This window comes from Poecilia reticulata, chromosome 8 (genome assembly GCF_904066995.2).
Source record: "Poecilia reticulata chromosome 8, P_reticulata-male-v2, whole genome shotgun sequence".
NCBI lineage: Eukaryota > Metazoa > Chordata > Actinopteri > Cyprinodontiformes > Poeciliidae > Poecilia > Poecilia reticulata.
This window is the reverse complement of record NC_088837.1, coordinates 15,810,882-15,831,532: the sequence shown is the minus strand read 5'-3', so window position 1 is coordinate 15,831,532 and position 20,651 is coordinate 15,810,882. Positions and strand designations below refer to the sequence as shown.

The 20,651-nt window shown below is 36.9% G+C and overlaps 1 protein-coding gene across 1 annotated transcript; it reads left to right on the top strand.

The window, feature by feature from the left end:
• Nucleotides 1–628: 628 nt before the first annotated feature.
• LOC103468842 (transmembrane protein 235) lies at nucleotides 629–14,820 on the top strand. The gene is made up of 5 exons (XM_081610060.1): nucleotides 629–1,929; nucleotides 2,017–2,319; nucleotides 3,148–3,225; nucleotides 5,774–5,911; nucleotides 12,835–14,820. Exons 2-5 carry the CDS (start codon nucleotides 2,148–2,150, stop codon nucleotides 13,077–13,079), a joined length of 633 nt encoding a protein of 210 aa, XP_081466186.1. The 5' UTR covers nucleotides 629–1,929; nucleotides 2,017–2,147; the 3' UTR covers nucleotides 13,080–14,820.
• Nucleotides 14,821–20,651: the final 5,831 nt, after the last annotated feature.

Sequence of the window (20,651 nt, the reverse complement as noted above, 5' to 3'; positions counted from 1 at the left end):
AAGTCCTGTTCATCCTTTGAAACCCCTCTGCAAACTATGACTTTTGTTAGCTATTGCAGATAAGAAAGTCCAGAACAATCCGCCAAGGACAGCTGAAGTTTATTTAGTCATTCTGATTCAATAAATCCGATGGCACAAATCAACACAAGAAGCTGATGCTTGAGATTATTCAAAATGCTTTAACACATATCAATCCAGATTAATCCAAATGTTGTATCCTTTGCTAAGTACCAAGAACAGATGTGTTTGTTTTACAATTTAACTGTAGTGCATATTAAACATTAAAGGTGTTAACGGTTTCAAAGCCATTTATCATGATATCGTATTCTTAACATCATAAAAAATGTGCTTCAAAAAGAGTGACCTAGTTTTCAGACCGAACCTCGTTTATTAAACACTTGTTCTGCCGAAACGAGAGGTTATCTAATTACACTGTCTCAGCATTATAAATCTTTAAAGCTTTGATTATTATTATGTCATGACAGCCTGTTATTTTCTCCTCCTCCCATTCATCCCCCTCCTAAAGATGTCCACAGCCCTGTTCTTAGTAGGGAGCAATGGCAGACATGCTTAAAGATACCTAAGTGAAAATTTTAACTCAGATTTCCCCACAAAAGTAGTAAATCAGAATGTAGAATTTGAGATCACAGATTTTTTTGTTTAGTTTTTTTTTTTTTCCAGTAACAATTACACTTACCCTGATGTTGAGATGTTGTACTGTAGTCCATGGCCAATTCCAGATGTGGGCCAACAGGTGCCATTGCCTCTGTAGAACTGCTCCTGGTTCCTGTTTTGGTCCCTGTACTGAAGATATTCAAATATCTAGGAGCATAAGTGGATAGCGCCCTCTCCTGGCGCACCTCTCTCATGTGAATTATCTGCGCATCAAATTACAACATAGGCTTTACTTAGTTTGATCCTTTGGAACCAGTGTGCTCATTGTGGACCATTTCTACTTAGCTACCATTCAGAGTGTTGCTGTATGACAGCTTAGTGTGGTTCAGTGTCCTCTCAACACAGCTGAAGAGCAGGAAACTGAGGCTCCTCAACATCTGCTGCTCCCAAATCGTGGATCGTTCACTGGAAAACAAATTCACAGAGCTGTGCAAGAAAACAACACACAACACCTCTGTGGAATCAGCTACAGGAAGAAAAAGTGAATACAATGTTGCAGATTACATATTGGTTCTCTTTTTAAGTTCTTTACAATGAATGTTTATGATGTATTTGTTTTTATCTTTCTTTGGGATGCATCTAGGTCAACCAAACCAAAATATTTTTTAGTCAACAATTTTTTTTTACCTTATCTCATACAATACTAAATACATTTCTTATGGTGATATGATACAGAAACCATAACTGATCAGCCATTGGACTAGTTTCACTTTTTACCCTTATGCTCTTCCTAAAAATAAAGGTTTCACACTTTTAGCGTCAGCCATATTGAGATAGAGTCACAGTTTACATCTGCTGCACCACAGATCCGCTTTACCTGCAGCCCTGGAGATGCAGTCGGCTCTTTGACTCTGTGGCTCACTTATTATTAAGTGGTGAAATATTGCCCTTCCTTTTTGTTACATTATTTTATTGTTTGCCCACATGTAGAAGAAAAAAAAAATCACTGCCCCCACAGCTCCAACCTGGTAAATTTGGACTGGAACTACTCTACTGCGGTCAGTGACAGGTGGGTGTGCTTTATTTTGTTAAAAGAACAGTCACAACTATTTCCTAAGACGTGTTTTATTTTGAAATTACGGACCAGAAGTTTAGCATTGTATTCACTTAACTTGATAATATGGATTCATCCAGGAGCGCCACAGAAATCAAACAGCAGTCGCCGCCTCGCAGTGATGAGGGATGACAAAAAAACAAGGCTGCTCACATTTTGTTTATATAAATGCTTTTTCCTTTTTGTTTAACATTTATCAGGTGGATATAACCAGTGGAATATTCTTGTTGTTTCTTTCTTTTTAGTTTTCTTTCTTTCTTTTTTTTAAATGTCCTTTTTATTCGCAGCTGGATTTTAGAGCGGAGAAACATCACTTTGCAGGGATGGATCCAGCTGGAGAGCTTTTACGCGGCGCGTTTCTCGGAGCGTCTCCTCAGATACAGAAAAATTAAGCGGTCTCTGCTCTGAGGAGTGAACAATGAAGTACGGACTGGTTGTGCTCTCGGCTGGCTTTACTGGTTTACTCAGCTTCACATTCCTCGCTGTGGCCATCGGAACTGATTACTGGTACATTATCGATGTAAATAAGCCCAACCACACGGGGCCAAATGACCTGAGTTCACACTCTGGATTGTGGAGAATCATTGAAGGTTTGGGGATTTCATATTCACTTACTAATAAATCATAAATGTATCCGCTTCTATATCATCCAACATGTTAAAATCTACTCACTTATTGCAACTTCTGCTATTTTAAATTTCAGGCGGAAATACTCGGGTAGTTAATTATTTTGTGATTCAACCTTTCTATTCATGAACATATTTGTCTAAAACAACGCAAATACATGAACGCATCGAATATTCTTTATATGAAATCAGTTTATTTGTGTGCTGATGCTGCATTACTGCTCTAATCATCATCATCATCATCATCATCATCATCATCATCATCATCATCATCATCAGCTCCCGATTAAAACCCTCATCCGCTGGTTGTGCAGAACCCAGGTGCTGAAGCAACCTGACGTGAATCTCAGATCACCATAGTGAGTTTTTATTTAATCTGACCGAAGTAGATCTAAAACATCAATATATGTGAAATACTAACTGAATTTAAATGACATTTATTTGAAATAATGTGAGTGCCAAAGTACCTCTTATGCGCAAAAATCTGTGTGCACAAAGGAGGATATCTTGTGAGTGCTGTTATGTGTTCTGCTCTTAGTCTGCACGGCTTGAAGTCCTTAATGTGTTGCAGGTTGCACCCACAGTTCTTACAATAACTGTAAAGTAATGCAACACCATGAAGCCTTCATCCGTTCAATAGCTGAACATCCAGTGAGAGGAATTCTCAGTGCACAACATGCACACTGGAGCATTTTAAAAAGGAAATAGAAGGCGGATTCCTTGCTTTTGAAAAATGTTTCTTTTAGTATTGTGAGGTCTGTCACTTGTAACCTTTCCCTCTGACATTTTCAGGTGCAAATAGGAGTTCAGTCATCCCCTCTTTTACAGCAAATATGTCCAGCCTATCAGAGACTGAAAGGCACCTTCTCGGTGAGTGTCCTTTTTTTTTATTTTTTAACAACTGACTAAAGAGTTTAATAGAATTCAAGTGGTAGTCACACACGGGTGCAATATAATCAAAAAGCAAATTAATTTCTGGTAATGTTATTCAGTCTTAAACCCATGTTAATTTTGATGCTCGTAGCTCACAGCGAAAGAAGACCCACAAATTGAGGTTTTTCCAACAAATTTGAATTTTTATGTAAGAGAGAGAAAAAATTAGCTTTAATGCAAAAATATTGACATATCCACTCAGTGCTTCTTTGTGCATGAATAACTTACATGTGGTAACTGTATGTGGTAGATTCTCTTAGAGGTTTGTTTCAGGTGAGCACAGTGATTCATATTAAACTTGACTGTATGAGTAGGTGCTACGTCCTGCTGGAAAATGAACTCAACCTCTCCATAAAGCTTGTCAGCAGCAGGAAGCATGAAGGGCTCTAAAACATCTAGATAGATGGCCATGCTGACCTTGGACTCACTAAAACACACTGGAACAACACCTGCAGATTACTTGGTCTCCCAAAGTCCTCACTGAGTGTGAAGTTGTCGCCCTGGATCTCAAGTAATATGGATTGTGTGCCTCTATTTTCTTCCTGCAGACTAAGCGACCTTCATTTCCACATGAAATGGACCATATTGCCACAGTCCAGTACTTTTTCTCCTTAGTCTACCTAGGATGTGTCATGGTTCACAACTTAGTGCAATAAAAATATGGTTGTAGTTAATGATGTGGTTAACCCTGTTGCTTGTACACTTTTTTTTTTGTTACACTTTTTTCCTTTCAATTAGCTTTCCATTAGTTAATGGCCTTGAGCTTCCAAAGCAACACCCTTTTGGGACTGATCAGTGACTGTTTGCTGGTCAAAAAAAAAATCTGAAGAAGATTGTTGAAGTTGACATGAGGTTATGTTTTTGTAGATTTGTTTTGTAGTAGGAAGGCTTAATTGCAATGGAAAAAATGGCTATAAAGTTATAACAAGGTTAAGGAGCAATAGCCTAGTGGCATTAGCATCCTTTGGCTAATTAATACTCAGCTATGATTTAATTTATGTTTATGGCATACATGTTGTTGACTTGGTAATATCTTTTCACTCTACCTTTCAAGGCTTTTTTTACATCAGTGAGACTAGGGATTTTTGTTGCCGATTCCGATACCAAACACCCATGAGGCCGATCTCTGCCAATCACCGATCATACACTTTTCACGGAGATTGGCCGATTATGAACGGTGGCCGATCGATCGGCACACCTCTAATAAGCACACCATTCTCTGGAAATCTCTCACATTTAGGTATGAGTTTAAGCTAGTCCATTTAAGAACTTGAATTTTTCTTCTATTAATAACCAACTTTGTTGTTGATTTGAAAGTATGTTGTGAAGCTCAAAATGAATTACCTTCGTTTCCAAATTTCTAGATAACAACTGAAGGCTTTAGATGAAAACTGACAGATAATTGGATCTGTTTGGAAATTTGTCAACCTTGACATAAACCCAGCTGAATCTGAGGTCATCTCTGAAGTTGATGCTGCCACCAGCATGCTTCATTGTGGAGGATTTTGTACTGAAACCAAAGAGGATTTTCTTTTTTTTGGTTTTGTTTTATACCATTGCTCGTTCTCCTACACGTTTTGGGGAGATATTAGGGAGGGTTGAATGATTCCTAGGAAGATCAGGTTTGTGTCTCGCAACTTTATTATTTAGGCACACAGTAAAAATAGGAAACTGCTGGCATCTGATCAGTGGTTGTTGGAATGTTTTGCAGTTTTACACTGCAGTTTTGCTGTCAAAGTCTTGAACAGTTTCTTTCTTGGTTTAACATAATTTTTGGAGAAGTGCCAAGTTTTTTGAACAACTACATTATCTCCATTAGTTAATGGCCTTCAGCTTCCAAAGCAGCACCCTTTTGGGACTGATCAGTGACTGTTTGCTGGTCAAAAAAAATCTGCATTCTGCCCAATGCTTGTGAGGACACATAATATTTGTGCTTCTTAGTCTACTAATAGTCCAACTTTACAAGGAGTAGAATTTTTGGTTTTAATTAGCTACGAGCCATTTTTAAAAGTTTATCTCGGAACTGCATTACTTTCTGTTTAATGATTCCTTTTCAGTTTAGATTAATATTGCTTTAATAATTTTCTTACTTGCTGAGATGAACCTGGAACCGCGTGTTCACCGGACTAACAATAAGCCCACTTGGACATTCTGTGGAGGAACTGTGCTTCACACAGGCCTCAGATTAGATCAGAGTCCATGGGGGTTTCAAAGAGCCCTTGTTTACAACCTCGCAAGAAATAGAGTTAAATCACTTGCTGAGAAAAGGGGTACCTTCGTCATGTCTGCAAGTTGATTATCCTCTACTGACAGTAGAAATAAAAGCCCCAAAGGCTCCCCAGATAGCTAAAATCAATTTGGAAATCTTGGAAGCTTTTCCACATGATTGCACACAGCACTACAGTGAAATACAACACAGCTGTAGTTCAGACCTTCAATCCCCCCCCCAATCCTTTCTTTGTATTGGAAATGTGCGTGTTTGCAGGCTTGCACAAGGTAGTGGTCATCTTGCTGCCTCTCAGCCTGGTACTGCTGGTGTTCGGATGGATCTTCGGACTTGTCAGCTCATTGGCCTGCAGTCCCAGGCTGCTTGCTGCATCGGCTTCCTATGTTCTCCTCTGCAGTAAGTTTGTTCACATGTCTTGATGTGTTGCTGTGCTTGAATTCAGAATCTGTGCTTTGTATGAAGGTTATAATCAAAACAGATAAAAAAAAACAAAACAACAACAACAAATATGCTGTGTTGTGATGTACAATACAACACATAGCCGTACATTTACATGTGAGAGGAAACCTTGAAAATTCAGCTTCAGCTGCTCTTGCATCCGATTCATCTCTGAGTAAAACCATTAATTTCAGATTTTGTGGGATGGGAAGTACACTTGAGTGGAGTGACTGCCATGAAAAAAACCCCAGCTTTATTAGTGTGTTAGTGTGGTATGTGTTAAAGTAGTTTGAGGGCAAATGTTTCTAAAAAAACATATGGGTAATTTGCACAAAAAAGAAATTGTATCTCATTGTGACGTGTTTGTTTTTGCCCAAACTGTTATTTCAGTGGGTGATGATGATGATAAATTATGGAAAGGAAAATAACAATTTAATGAGCAAAACAAAGCTCTGGCTTGAGTCCAGCGACAGATTTTGCGAGTATGCAATTTTTAAAGTTAAGATTATCTACATAATCTTAACTTTAAAAATTGCATACTCGCAAAATCTGTCGTCATAAGACGCTACATAATCTGGATATTTTACAACACTGAGACATTTCTTGCTGCTTTTGCACCTACAGTAATTGAGTTTTAGTCGACAATTACATTTCTGAAGTGGAAAGAATATGTCAGCGGTGTGTCTGTGTTAACTGGATATCAGAATGTTATGTTGAAACCACAATGTAAATGTGGAAATATAGATGCTAAAATTGCAGTGAAAGTTCATGAATTGCTTTTTTTCCAATCAGTTTGAAGCTCAAAAACCTATACAACTTAGAGAAATGTATGCACTATGACAAGCATGACAAGTTTTAGTGTGAATAATATATTGACGTTATTGCTTCCACTTCACTCTGAAACAATTTTAAAAGGGGGTTATTATGTATTTCTGAGGCACATAGAGCCATTTAATAGCACACAGTCTAGCAAATTATATAACCTTCAGTTGTTATAAAAATGCTGCATTTTTCAAACATACATAACTTAGAAGAAATTTGACTTCACATTTTGATGTCTTTAAATTGGTCAGTGTCTCTTTAAGAAGCCAATGCGCCTTTGGCCTGCCATCGCCATAATTCCATATTTTATTTGAAGCCATTTGTAGGAGCAGTGGACTCAGAAGCAGTTTGTTTGTATGAGAGACTAAGCAGACATGCAATTTAGTGCAGTAGCTTAGAGACTTAACAAACCTACACCATGCAGAAAGACTTAAAAGTGCTCTGTGAGCAGCACAGAGAGGATTGTAACTCAACACATCATCATTTCATCAGCTTTCACCGTGCATTAACCTATTGGCTTTGATGTGAACTTTGTCTTTCCTATTTATTTTGATTTAAAATACTGTGTCACATAAATCCAACATTTTATTATTAGATTTAGTAACAGATGTTTATATCTCAGAACTCGCCAATAAATAATTTATGATACCTGTTACAAGTGCTCACTCCATCTTTTTTTTCTATTTCACTCATACCTTCAGACATCTTACTGTTAAATTGTCTTTATTCTTGTTGAGAGAACTACTGAGATTAGGGTGAGTAATTTCTAGAATGTGTGTTTCCTCAGATCTTGTCTTACATATGTGGTTGTGTCTTCCTCACCTAGTGGACCTGGCTCAAAACATCTTTATGTGTGTGAAAATGTATCATCCCTGCTCCTGAAATCAATGCAAAAGTAGAATAAGGATCAATTTTGTCTTATTTTTGGAAATAGGCGGGTATAACAGAAGAGGATAGTAAGATGTTCCTTCTTGATGTTGACCAATTACTTTAACACTCATTACCACCAGACCACCTCAGCATGGATAACGACTTAATTGACTGTGTTGATGACAGCACTTTCACAGTAATACTTCACAATGAAGCTGCGTGAAATCTCAGAAAAGATTGCTGTGGAGTAAAAGACCCTACACCCATCCACACACACTCTCCTCCCCTGGCCCAACGTGTCTATTTAATATTAGATATAACATTATTATCCCCCGTATAAAAATGGTGTTTAAATTCAAATGTAGAGTTCATTAATGCCTGTGTTTGTTATGATTGATATCACTTGAATGACAAATTAAAGCTGTCATGATCACGTGGACTTTTTGATTGGCTTTTGTTTAAGTTCTACATATTTTGGACTTTGCATTTTGAGTTATTTCTGTATTTTCTATATTAATCTCTGCTTCCATAGTGTTTATTAGTCTGCTAGTAGCATCTCCACTTTCAGTGATCTTGTTAGTCTAATCTCCTCAGCTCTTTTACACTTGCTCCCCACTCAGCTGCCATTAATTCTGTTGATTGTATTGACCTAGTTCCAATGGAAAAAGAAAAATCACATCTCAACGGTATTTGAGCTCCTTGGTTTCTTTTTCTCACTTCTGGATCCTTCTTTTGACATAATCCTGGTTTGTATGTGTTTCCCGCATGTTCTGTGAGTCTTCACTTTCACCATTAGATACCATCATGCACATGCCTCTGCCCTGTATCAGTTTGGGTCCTCCTCAACACAAGCCAAACATGACAGAAGAACCTTTAAAACATTTCTCTGAACAGAAATGTATTTGTAGACAGTAAGGACACTTATTCTACCAGTTGTTGAGAGTTCAGAATGACATCGCTCCATTAACCTTTCTGATTAGATTCTCTCTTTCTCTCTCTTGCTCTCTCCCTGTACATATATATGTACATACAGGGAGACATATATATATATATATATATATAAAACTGGGAATAAATATGATATTAGGGTACAAACAGACTGAGTCTAAGGTCCAAGTGTCCACCCGGGACACCGCACATCGTGCAGAAACATGTCCATATCGTAAAGTACAGGCGTGTGAAAAGCAGTCACTGTCTGAAGAGAAAAGGAAAGAGAAGAAAGCATCGAAGGACTTTGAGCAAACCAGTAGGTATTTCTCAAGGTTCTTTAGCCCCATTGTGGATAAAACATTATTAGGTTTTCTTATGACTGCACCCTCTGCTAAAATACCAAGCCTTAGTCATGTTCTGTCCACATTAAAAGATCTGCTAATGCTGCGCTCTCCCACCTTCAAAACCAGAGTAAACACACACACACACACACACACACGCACACACACACCAAAAGAGTGAGGTAATGGGTTTTAGGATTTTGTGCGTCTCTCATCAGTCCTTTTTAATGCATTATCACGTTTTGATATTTTGGTATCTGATATTTGGGGGGTTTGTGTCAGTTTGTGATCCCTCTTTTAGCACTGCCTTCATACTCTGGGAAATATCTCTAGATTTTAGAGAGGCATCAGTGACCATGGGACGTGAAAGAACAGACTTTTTTTCCTTTTCTTTTCCTGTGCTGCACAGTGCAATCTACGCACAGTGCAAACAAGTGTAATAAATTGTTTAATTAGTGCAGAGTAGAGCTGTAATATCTTTGGATTGTACCCTTTTACACATTTGTTGTTTGAGCTTCAATTATAAATGTTTCTTCCTCTCTTCATTTGATCTCGCTGCTGTGTCACTGGATGTAGATTTTACTACACTGTGAGTGAAAAAAAAAAAATTAAAACAAGCAGCTGTGAATTTAAATATTAGTAATTTCCAAGAGTAAACACAGCTCAATATGGTGGAAGCAGAGTGTTTTCTTCCAGCATGCCCTCCTAAAGGTCAGATGGAATCGCTCATTTAATGGCTGAATACTTTAGATGTTCTGCTCAGGACATTTAATAATGGTTTTCTTTCCAGCTCACCTCTGGGGTAACTGTCAACCGAGACAATTCCTCCATCCATTGCAAAACACAAGGAACACAGAAAAGAATAGACAAAAAGAGAAAGGAAAGAAAAGAAGAAACAAATGATTCATGATACATTATAGAACATCCAGATGCCATTCAACGGGCAGCTTTACAGCACTGCTCCCTTCTGTGGAGTCAATGATCAGATTATATTTTTGGAGGCAGCACACTGGGATAATTTGCATATGACTGGGGAATAAATTCACAAAAGCTCCTCTGCTGTTCTGTAATTGCAGTGGCCAATGTTACCTCACAGCATGAAGACTTGCGTGTGTGTGTGTTGTGTTGTTTATTCTTTGTCAAAACATTTTACCTGAAATTACCCAGAATTCTAAGAAATATAAACACTATGCATAGCTACCATTCACATTTTTTTCTTTGCTAATTCTAATTTTTCAGAAGATGAGCGTCTTGGGATTTTGTAAAAAAGAAAATAAAAAAATCTATAATTGGTTAAAAAAAATAGCACAAATTCAGTAGGGTTTAAATACCCACTGACATTTATCATTTATTGACAAAACTGGATCATTTTTACAAAGCTAAATTAAAATTTAACTTGGGAATAATGGGAAGTGATTTCTGATTTTCAAGGAAATTGAAAACCTGCATTGTCTTACAATTGTTCTTTATCAGAACATCTCTTAATGTGTTCATTTTCCAACAGGATTGCTCTTGTTTTACAGTTAGTAATTCATTTTGTACCCGAAGCATCTAGGTAATTACTAAGCATGGCAAACTGTTGATTCAGTCTCTTCAAGCAAAATTAAGTTATAAATAGGCATTTCTGAAGAGATATACTATTTTAACAAAAATATTTCGTTTTTTGTTCATTGCATATTCTTAAAAAATCCTAAAATACAATAAAAATACAGCTGTCTTGGAAAGATACCACAGCAAGGATAACATTGCTTTAAACATATAAAGCAGGTTTAGTTTATAAAATAATATCCAACATATACTTCCAGACTCTGGGACAATACAATGTTTCTATTCTTTTCTATAAATGCAAACCCAGACATAAGCTGTCCACCTAAACAGGCTGAGAAGGGGATCATTAATCACTGCAGGGGAGCTGCAGAGATCAGCAGCTCAGGTGGGAGCTAGTGTTAAAGGACTAGTATTTCTCACTCTCTCCACAAGTGGTCTTTATGATAAGAAGGCAAGAAGTTAAGCATTAAAAGAAAGCCATCAGAAGCCTTGTTTACATCTTGTCACAAGCCCCATCGGGAACAAAAGTAAATGTGGAAGACTGTGCTCTGGTCAGCGATGACCAAGACTAAGTTTTTTGTTTTGCTTACTGCACATTGGACAGAAAAAAAAAAACACAAACACATTTATAATTTAACATGGTGGTGTTTCATTACAACACCTAGAACCCTCCTCATCATTTTGTGAAAAGGGTTTTCTTTGGCATGGCTGGAAGATGGCTACTATATAAAATCTCTTGAAAATATTCTAAGATTTTATGTTATGAAGTGTGACAAAAATGTGTAAAAGCTTAAATGGTGTGAATATTTTTTGCAAGTCATTGATAGTTGGACCTGACCTATGCCTGTTCTGTGAAGTTGTGAATTTTTCCTGCCCGCTGACCTCATCGGTCCATAAAAAGACAGAGACATATTAACACCTGTCAGAGGTCTCAAAGCTACTTTTATCTGAGGAGGGTTGTGCTCTGTTGAACATGCTTCAAATCTTCACAGATGCACACACTTGCAAACACATAGACAGCACGTTTAAGTTGGAAGAGGGCAGAGAACTCCATGCTTTTTTCCTTCATTTTTCATTTCTATTATGAAACTGAGACATCTTAGTATTTTGAAATGACAATATGTGTATGTTTTCTTTGCTTTTGAATGACATTTCAAAAGCAGACAGATTTTTTTTAAAGACAAAAAAATAATGTTCTCAAAAAACTGTGAGAATGTAACTCGCTCTTCTAGAAAAGAACTTCAATGTTAATGTACTTTTTATGATCCACACAATTTGAAATGTCTTACTTGGTGAATACTTGCACAGCACCTAGGCTCCTATATATATATATATATATATATATATATATATATATATATATATATATATTTTTTTTTTTTAACTGCATTTTTGAGCATCTGTGCAGGGTTTGAAACGCATTTGGAAGATAATAAAATTAAGCCGCCTGCTGGTCTTGAGAAAGGGTCAGTTGACAGGAACATATTTGAAACCATTCTTCCACCAGCAGTTTGCCACTTAGTAACCTTTTTCTTTTTGTTTGGCACATTACCTAAGCCATTTTGCATCTTTCCCAAGTAACAACGTATATACAGCCACATCCAAAAAATAAACTAAAAAACTTTTCTTTTTTTTTTTTTCTTTTTATCTTGGATGCTTAATTCTCTGAGACGTTGCACCCATTAATAAAACAAAGACTGACTTATTTATGCTAACTAAAATAATGAAAACATGACATTTAAGATGGGAATATTGGATCAAACTAATAAAACAAAAAAACAGTTTTAATTTAGAAATGTGGGTTTAATGAGAGGTAGATTTAATACCTGCTTAAAGGTTGTTATTTTCAAAACATTGTCAGAAAATGTGTTCTGATATATGACACAATGTGAACATGTACAGAAATACAAAAAATACTTATTTTTGTTTTGCTGTTGTAATTTCTTGACAGCTGCGATGAAATGACCATTTGTTCTATATATTTTTTCTGTGAGTAAAAAACAAAAATTGTTTTTCCACAGCCACAGGGGGATTAATTGGCCGTAGGCATGAACGTGAGCTCCTGTCTCTGTGTTGTGCTGTTTGATGGACCGGTGTGCTCTCACCTCCTATCTGCTAGAATCGCCTGCACTCCATCTAAATTGGCTATAGAAAATTGATGCATGGACAGTTTTATATTATAAATCACTGTGATTACGGTGTGCAGTGATGAAACATAAGAATGGTCTGTCCAGACAATTTTGTCCACATCAGCGGGGTGCACGCAATTCTTTGCTCCTGGAACAAAGCAATGTGTTAAAAATGGATATGATATTTTTGTATTTTTTAATGCAGCTTTTCTTTTTTCTTTTGTGTCTTGCATGTTAACAGGTATTTTCACGCTGTCAGGGGTCAGTATCTACATCAAATATTCTAATCAGGCCATGGAGGAGTTCCAACGGATTGTTCCCCCTGAAAATCTCGTCTTTGTGCACGTCTCCTTTGGCTGGTCGTTAGCCTTGGCATGGCTCTCCTACAGCCTAGAGGTAGCAACAGGTCTGCTGCTGTTGTTAGCTGCCAGAATAACTCAAATAAAAGGGCATTATGATTCTGGTGTTGCTATAGCTATGTTGTAGTGAAACTATATACTCATATTTTTTAGGGGCAGTTTTTTTTTTGTCTGTAGTTGTTTTATTTCTTACTAGCTTGCCAGCTTGTAAGAGACCAAAACATCAAGAGCCAAAAAACACAGAATGTACCGAAGGTAACTTTCATGGGCACACACAGAAGCTAACATTAAATCACATTACCGAACTACTTTCATCTTTTCAAAACTAAATTGTGTCTATGCTGACTCTGCTTAACATTGTTGTTGTGTTTACAAAAAACAAGAAGAAGTTCACCAAGTGAATCGATGGATATTTGTTCTTGAATGTATTTATGTTGTACCTTTCAGCCTGGTTGCCACTTAACTGAGTGTTGTTGTTTTTTTTTTCTTAAGAGTTATATAAGTTTCAGGAGGTCAAGAGTTAAGCTGGTAGTGCAAGCTGGCTCTAGCAGATGCACAAAGAAGTTAAATTACTTTTCTTGGCCACTTTTATTTTCCTTTTGTCAACTGACTTTGCCTAAAGTAATGTTCTGAATGGATTTGTAAAATAGAATAGACAACCTAGCCATGCTAATTATTGCAGAGTAGCATTATTTTTCTCCGTTTGTTCAAAACGTCCACGCTTTGGAAGACTCATTGCTGTTCCATCTTTTCTCTCATTGGGGATAATGAGCTTCACTGTAGTTTAATGGAGCCCCAAAGCCCTAGAAAAGGCTTTGTAACCCTTTAAGATGCTTTGAGTTTTAAGATGCTTATTTGCCAATAATAAAAATAATAAAAAAACAAAGCCAGCATGGAAAATAGCAATAAATTAATAACTTAACAAATGTAACAACTATTTTCTCACATTGGGCAAGGATGGCATGACTTTTTCCCCCCTTAATTAATGAAAACATCATTTGAAGACAGCATTTTGTATTTCCTCAGGCCATTTTTGTCTGATATAAAAAATTGTTTTACAATCTACAACATCTAAGTGCAAAAAGCAGAAACAGAAGAAGTATGTAAGGGAATTACACTTGTTTGCCTGCAGTGTAAATATGTTTTCTCTTTATGAATTGCTGCTGTCTTTCTTTGAGTTTGAGCCCTGTAATATGAAAGCAGGCTGAGCAGTTTGGCTGAATGGCTTTTTTCTTTTTTTTTTCTCTATTTTGATGTATGCAAGCTTTTAGCCATGGGGAGGCGTTTCCTCTACCATGTTTTCCTGCTTATATATGGACTGCAGTGGTGCATTTTATTGGAGTGAAAACATTGCTGACTCTGCTGGAGTAAAACCATCACCTAGAATATGAGACCCTTACTGGGTGTGAAGTGATATCCTCTCAGATGTTTGCTAACAGAACAACTGCTACATTGCTTTCACATCTACTATCAGAAGCTTGGACATCGCATTTGAAACGTCTTTTACAACGTCAACAGGATTCGCTGTTGAAGCCGATAAGCATAGTTACGCCTTGCCGTTATAAACCTGTACGGCTTGGCTAAACGGTAGATGAAATAAATTTGAAAACAAAGCAGAGGATGCAACAAATATTCTGATGAAGATGTTTTTTTTAGTGGAGCAAAACTTGTGCATGTGCTACAGTATAATGCCTGTCAGTTGTGCAGGAGGCTAATGTTATTTCTCCTAGCAATACAAATTTGCAAGTAAAAAAAGAGTGCTGCTAACTTTACAACACTCAGCACAACCTGTGTAATATTTGTCTTGTGCTCTTGTATAAATCTCAACCATTTTGTGAGTTTCAGTAAATAAATAATTTGAAATATCATTCCATCTGTTGAGTACAAAAGAATGCAATCATATGTGATTTTTTAATTTGATCTCAAGCTCCCTGTTATTGTCTGATTTTTGCACTTTATGCTTGCTCTGCAGTCTGGTTACAATGAGCTGTTCTTAGGCAACAATGATTACACTCACGTGTCTATTTTGTTTTGGATAGATCGAACGTCTGAATGTTAGCCTGTGAATGTAAATGAAGCACACTGGGAGTCTGGAAGCAAAGATATTGCTGTGTGTGAAGAATTGCTGCTGCCAGCCCAGAGAGAATTTGGTGACGTCTTATTAGTATCTTTCAACACTGTTTGTCTGTGAGCTCTATTAATAAAACCCATTTAAAAAATTTATTGGATGATGCAAAAGTTGAATATTTTGTGAGTACTAGTAGTACTTATGTTGGTCACTCGCTGTAAAAGTTAAAAATGTGCTGGATGATTGCACTGGGACAATTTTCTCCACCCTTTATTTTGAGATCATTAAAAATTGAAAATGCAATTTTTAACAACATTCAAGCTTTTAATAAGCATACAGAGCCGTCACATGCGAAAATATAGTGTACCTGTAAAAATGCTTGAAATTAACAGGGAAATGGAATAAACAAAAACAGAAGCAAAGCAATCCAGGCATACATTCACAATTATTTTTTTAAATATGTCCTGAGGTGGATTTGTTACATTTTTAGGCTCAATAACACGGTGCCCTGAAAAAGCTTTCCGACCCTGTTAACCTTTTCACGTTTTGTCCTGTCCAGTGTCACTGATTATCAAAACCAAACGAGTTAATCCTTCACCAAAAATGTTTACTTCATCTGAAGAATATATTTTTTTTTTCCAAAAGTTTTCAACTGTTTAGAAAGAAGAGCAGATATGTTGATTTACCGAGGCACATAAATTATGACAGATATACATTTTCATCAAGATGACAATAATACTCCTAAGCTCTACACTGTGTTGACAGATTTATAATTGAACTGGAGCTCTTCTATGCAAAAAGAGGTCAATTAAAGCCGCAGTAGGTAACTTTTATTAAAACATAAAATATATACTTTATATATATATTTGCTAAAACTCCTATGTTCTGACAGTGTAGTATAAGACAGATAATATCTGGAAAAAATTGCGTTCCTCTACCTCCTCCCTGTGGTTCTACTGCCATCTGCAGATATACCCCGCTCCCGGTTAGAAACAACCAATCAGAGCCAGGAGGAAGGACTAGCTTAGCATTGATGAGGACATGGAAACAACGGGTTCAGTGGAGGAGCCAGTAGAGAATACTGACACTGGGGAGGTTAACATACACAGGAGGAAGTGGGAATTACAAAGCAAATGAATGCAGCTCTGGAAGGGAGCACGTATGGCAAACGAGGAGATGAGTTACACCTGGGAAGGAAAGCAAATGGAAGGCTGAGCGTGAGAACTAAAAACAAAATGTGGAATCGCCATCGCAGATGACTGAATTGGTCAGATATGTAATGAAACAACACATTCAAAATAAAAATATGCTGAGTAGGCATGGCAGAAAGAAAAGCTATACAATCGTAGTATTCGTTTTGCTTCAATCAGATGTGCAGCACAAATTAATGAAGCTCAGTGAGTTAAGCCCAAACTGTGTGAGACATTGTGTCCACTCAGCTGTTTGTGTCGCCCAGCTTCTGGGTTGGTAATCACTTCTCAGATTGTACCGAGAGAAGAGGGTGATAAAAAACGGACCTCAGCATAGCAGCTTACTCTCACAGACCACCTTTATAAATTAGACCTGCTGAAATCCCATTAAACTTTTATGAAACACAGTAATTCAATCCGCTCGGGTACAAGTTGGCGCTGAACCATCAGTCTGCAGTGTATGCCCCTCTCTTTGACGGAGCGCAATAAATTTGGCTCAGACAACCTCTAGCCTCATTTTAAGGATTTATTTTGGTTCCTTTAAAACCAATTTCCCTGATCAGAATCTACAAAACTCAAATATAACGTCTACAAGAGCATTTATACATCAATTCACTTGTGACGTTCAAAGCCCTTCAGCTGCCCTTGTAATCAACAAAAAGAAAATAAAGTGGCTGTTGTGTTCAATACCCCAAAATTCTCTAATATCATCACTTATTCTTACACTCAGTAAGAAAGCTCATAAAGTTAATTGAACTCTTGGAGTCTGTACCTCAAAAATCCTTCAGTCTGACAAGAAAAGAGTTCTTCAAACGCTCGTATGAGCCATTAAACAGGAATCAAATAGATGTAATAGATTTCCTGTACTCTAGAAAATGAACGTGCTGCACCTCAAGTCATAGCCACCAGATGTTGCTTTTTCTCTGTTGTCGATCATCTTAATGAACAAGGCACCGGGGTTTTCGAAAGTGAGCTCAACGCTGCCCTAAAGGACAACAATCCCTCTCTCGCTTGATGTAAAATAGATTGACGCAACGTTGAGACAGATGTTACGAGTGGAAAGAGCAAAACTCTCAAATTAGAATAAGATTTAGAAGGAGACACTATAAAGAGGCTGCCGCGAGATGGGCTACAGAAACCTTCCTGCAGACAAAGCTGAGTTTTTATGCTTCATTATCGAAAGCTTACTTTATTTAAATAATTCAACTCAAAAGGGTGAAACTAATAGAACGTCCACATTCATTATAAACAGAGTGACATAAATCAAGCACTGGTTTATGTTAATGTTGTTGATTATGTTTCTCAATTGATAAAAACATGAAAATCAGTTTTTCAGATAATTAGAATTCTACATAAGAGAGATTAAAAATGATTTTTAATTTATAAATGCCAGCCTTTTTTAAATTCATATCAACATGTTTGCAAGTATATGCACTTAATACCTGGTCAGGTCTAATTTATCAATAACTACTGTAATACTTTTATGGTAACGTCTCTGGTTTAGGATTGGCTTAACAACTGAAATGCAAAATTTGCAACTCAGAAATGAGCTGTGCTTTACAATCTTCTCTAGGCTGCGGTTGTCCCTGCTGCCTGTTCGCCCTTTATTACCCAGGCTTTTTTTCTTCCACAAAACTTTCTAACAACATGTAGCATTCTGTTAAGAGTCATGTTTTTAACAATGGCCTTCTGTGACCTACACTCACTGTCATTGACTCACTGTCAGACAGTTTTCCCCATGACTGTGTGGTTTGGCTATAACATATCTTTTAAAATGATACTCATATATCATGTTGCATTTTAATACAGATTTCTGAATTAACAATGCTGCTTTCATAATTTACAATTTTTAGTAAAACTGAATTCAGCTGTAGGTCATATTCTTCTACGCGAACAGAGCTAAGCACTTGAAATGTATTCCCCTTAGTGTAAGAAGTCTAGTGAATAACATGAGTTTCAAACCATGAACGTAATGTCAAAAATAATGTAACTTTTCAATTATATTCTAATATGAGCTGCAGCCATATATTGACATATCTCTACATAGTTCATCCCTCAAATTAAATTGCATTTTATTGGAAAATGGGCTGAATATCTAAAAGACATTTCACTTATATATTCTGCTCTTTTTTTTAAATCATGTTTTCACACAGGTTTGTCTCCTCGTTTATTTCGAACAGCCTTCTTCTAGGTTGACTTAGAGGAAGATCGACACCTGCTCCACGTTACAGTGCTCCGTTCCGGTGCTGCCAGTGAGGAGAGTGCAGAGCTGGAAGACCTCAGGATTGAGTGGGCTCATAAACCAAGGAGGGACTTGGTCCCTGGGGGAAGTGAATGAGCTGTGTTTCTCTTTCCCAGGAACCACTTGAAAAGTTAATTAGACTTGTGCCTCGATCCTTGAGCACTAATGGTAATTGCATCACTCAGGAAACCAAGATGCCCCGAATCTCATTTTCATTATTTCCCTCCATGACAAATGTACTTTCTCTGGGTAAATTATGAAGCAGGAGGAAAATTACCAACAAGTTAACACTGGACATGATCTAGGGACTTTACAAAAATGCATTTTTTTCCCCATCTAAAACTTGAGTTAGAGGTAAAAATAACAGTCTTTTCAAACAGTTCCCTTCGGTTAATATTTATATGTTTCACTAAATGTACTCAGAAGCTTGAATTAACAAGGCTACTGTTTATTTTCCTTATAATTAGGACCCAATTGCCTGCAATCATGTCTGGCATAATATACTTCCTCAATGTGTACATTAGCAGTTAAATGCCTGAACCCATCTTGTGATGAATTTGTAATGAATTTGTCCATGTTATTCATCAGTAGCTCAGTGCCTCGCAAAAGTGTTCCTACCCCTTGAAATGTCTCCAATTTTTCCATCTTACAACAACAAATTTCAATGTATTTTGCTGGGATTTTATGTAAATAATCCAAAGAAATTAAAATGATTCACAGTGTTTTCACTTTTTTTATTTTACACAATTAAAACAGTGACGTGTGTATTCAATCTCCTTTAATTTCACAACCCAAAACAAAATCTGTGATAACAAATAACTTTAGAAGTCAAAGAGCTGGTAAAGTGAATCAACACCTGTTTGATTTACTCAAAGAATACACATTTCTCTGAAAGTCTCTGTTTTTTATTTTTTTATCAGTTTATGAACTGGTGACCAAGAAAGGCAAAAAAAAAAGAGACGCTCAAAGCATGTTAGGTTATAATCCATATCACATTCGCAGACATTACTGTGGATTGTTCAATCCATCATCCGAAATAGATGAAGTATGACTCATCTGCAGACCAGCCATGGCATGACTCATGTCCTCCATATGTCTGGTCTTTATAGAAGATTGACAAGAACAAAGATGTTCTTGTAAGAAAGGTAAGTGACCTATTTGTAGTTTGTAGTCAGTGGATATACATTAACATGCTCGATCACACAGATCCCCATTTTCACCGTACCCTGGTGGGTATACTCTTCCCCATCGGGGAGATTGATACCAATCAGAGTTGAAGTCAAGATGGGTTGAGTTACATCCAGGCCAATCCTGAAAGCAAACCTTTAATTAAAAAATAATTGGCACTGGGATGAAAATGTTCCTTCTAGAAGCACAGCAGCAATGAAAATATACCAAGAAATTGGTTTAGATCAGAGGCCTTGAACTACAGTCATCAAAAGCAAGTGAATACTTTTGTACGGTGCTGTACGGTTTGGATGAGTTCCCAGTACCCTCAATGTCTTTCAATACATCGATCTGAAATGAATGAATGAGAACAGACGGATTTCTATCCAAGGACAATCATCAAGCTGAAAGAAGACAAAAAAACCATTTGTCTTAGAAATGAAAAAAATACTTTTTCATTTCTAAGTGAGATTTTATTAGACTTTGATTCTCCTATTCCTTTAATCCTTTTGTATAAAACATTTCTTTATTCTTGCCTTTTACATCCTGTTTTTTTTTGGCCTCTTAATTTTCTCTTGTACAGTAAATGGACTGCTGAGGTGAAAATACATCGAACATTGACATCATCGTACACAAGCAGCCAAAAACGAGTTGCCTGTTAGAAGATAAACGAGCTTTACATTGCATCATGTTTGAGTCTTGTGAATGTTTTGTGCTGTCGATCAGCGCAGGTATTTGTCATTGGGTTGGGAGACAGAGGAGCTTCAAAGGTGTAGTGCTTCTCTGTTGTGATATTAATGAACTTATGATGTTGTGAATGATTGTTTTCTCTAACAGTCTGTTCTTTTGTCACTCGTGTTCTTTTGTACTGCCAGAAATAATCTTGTATCTTCAAACTCTGTGAATAACAAGTAATAATATGCTAATTTTTATTAGGTCTGAAATTAAAATGTCACACTGAATCTTTTATTCAGTGATATATCAACCCTTAAATTGTAAATCAGAGTTTCTATGATATAAATGAGATGCCTG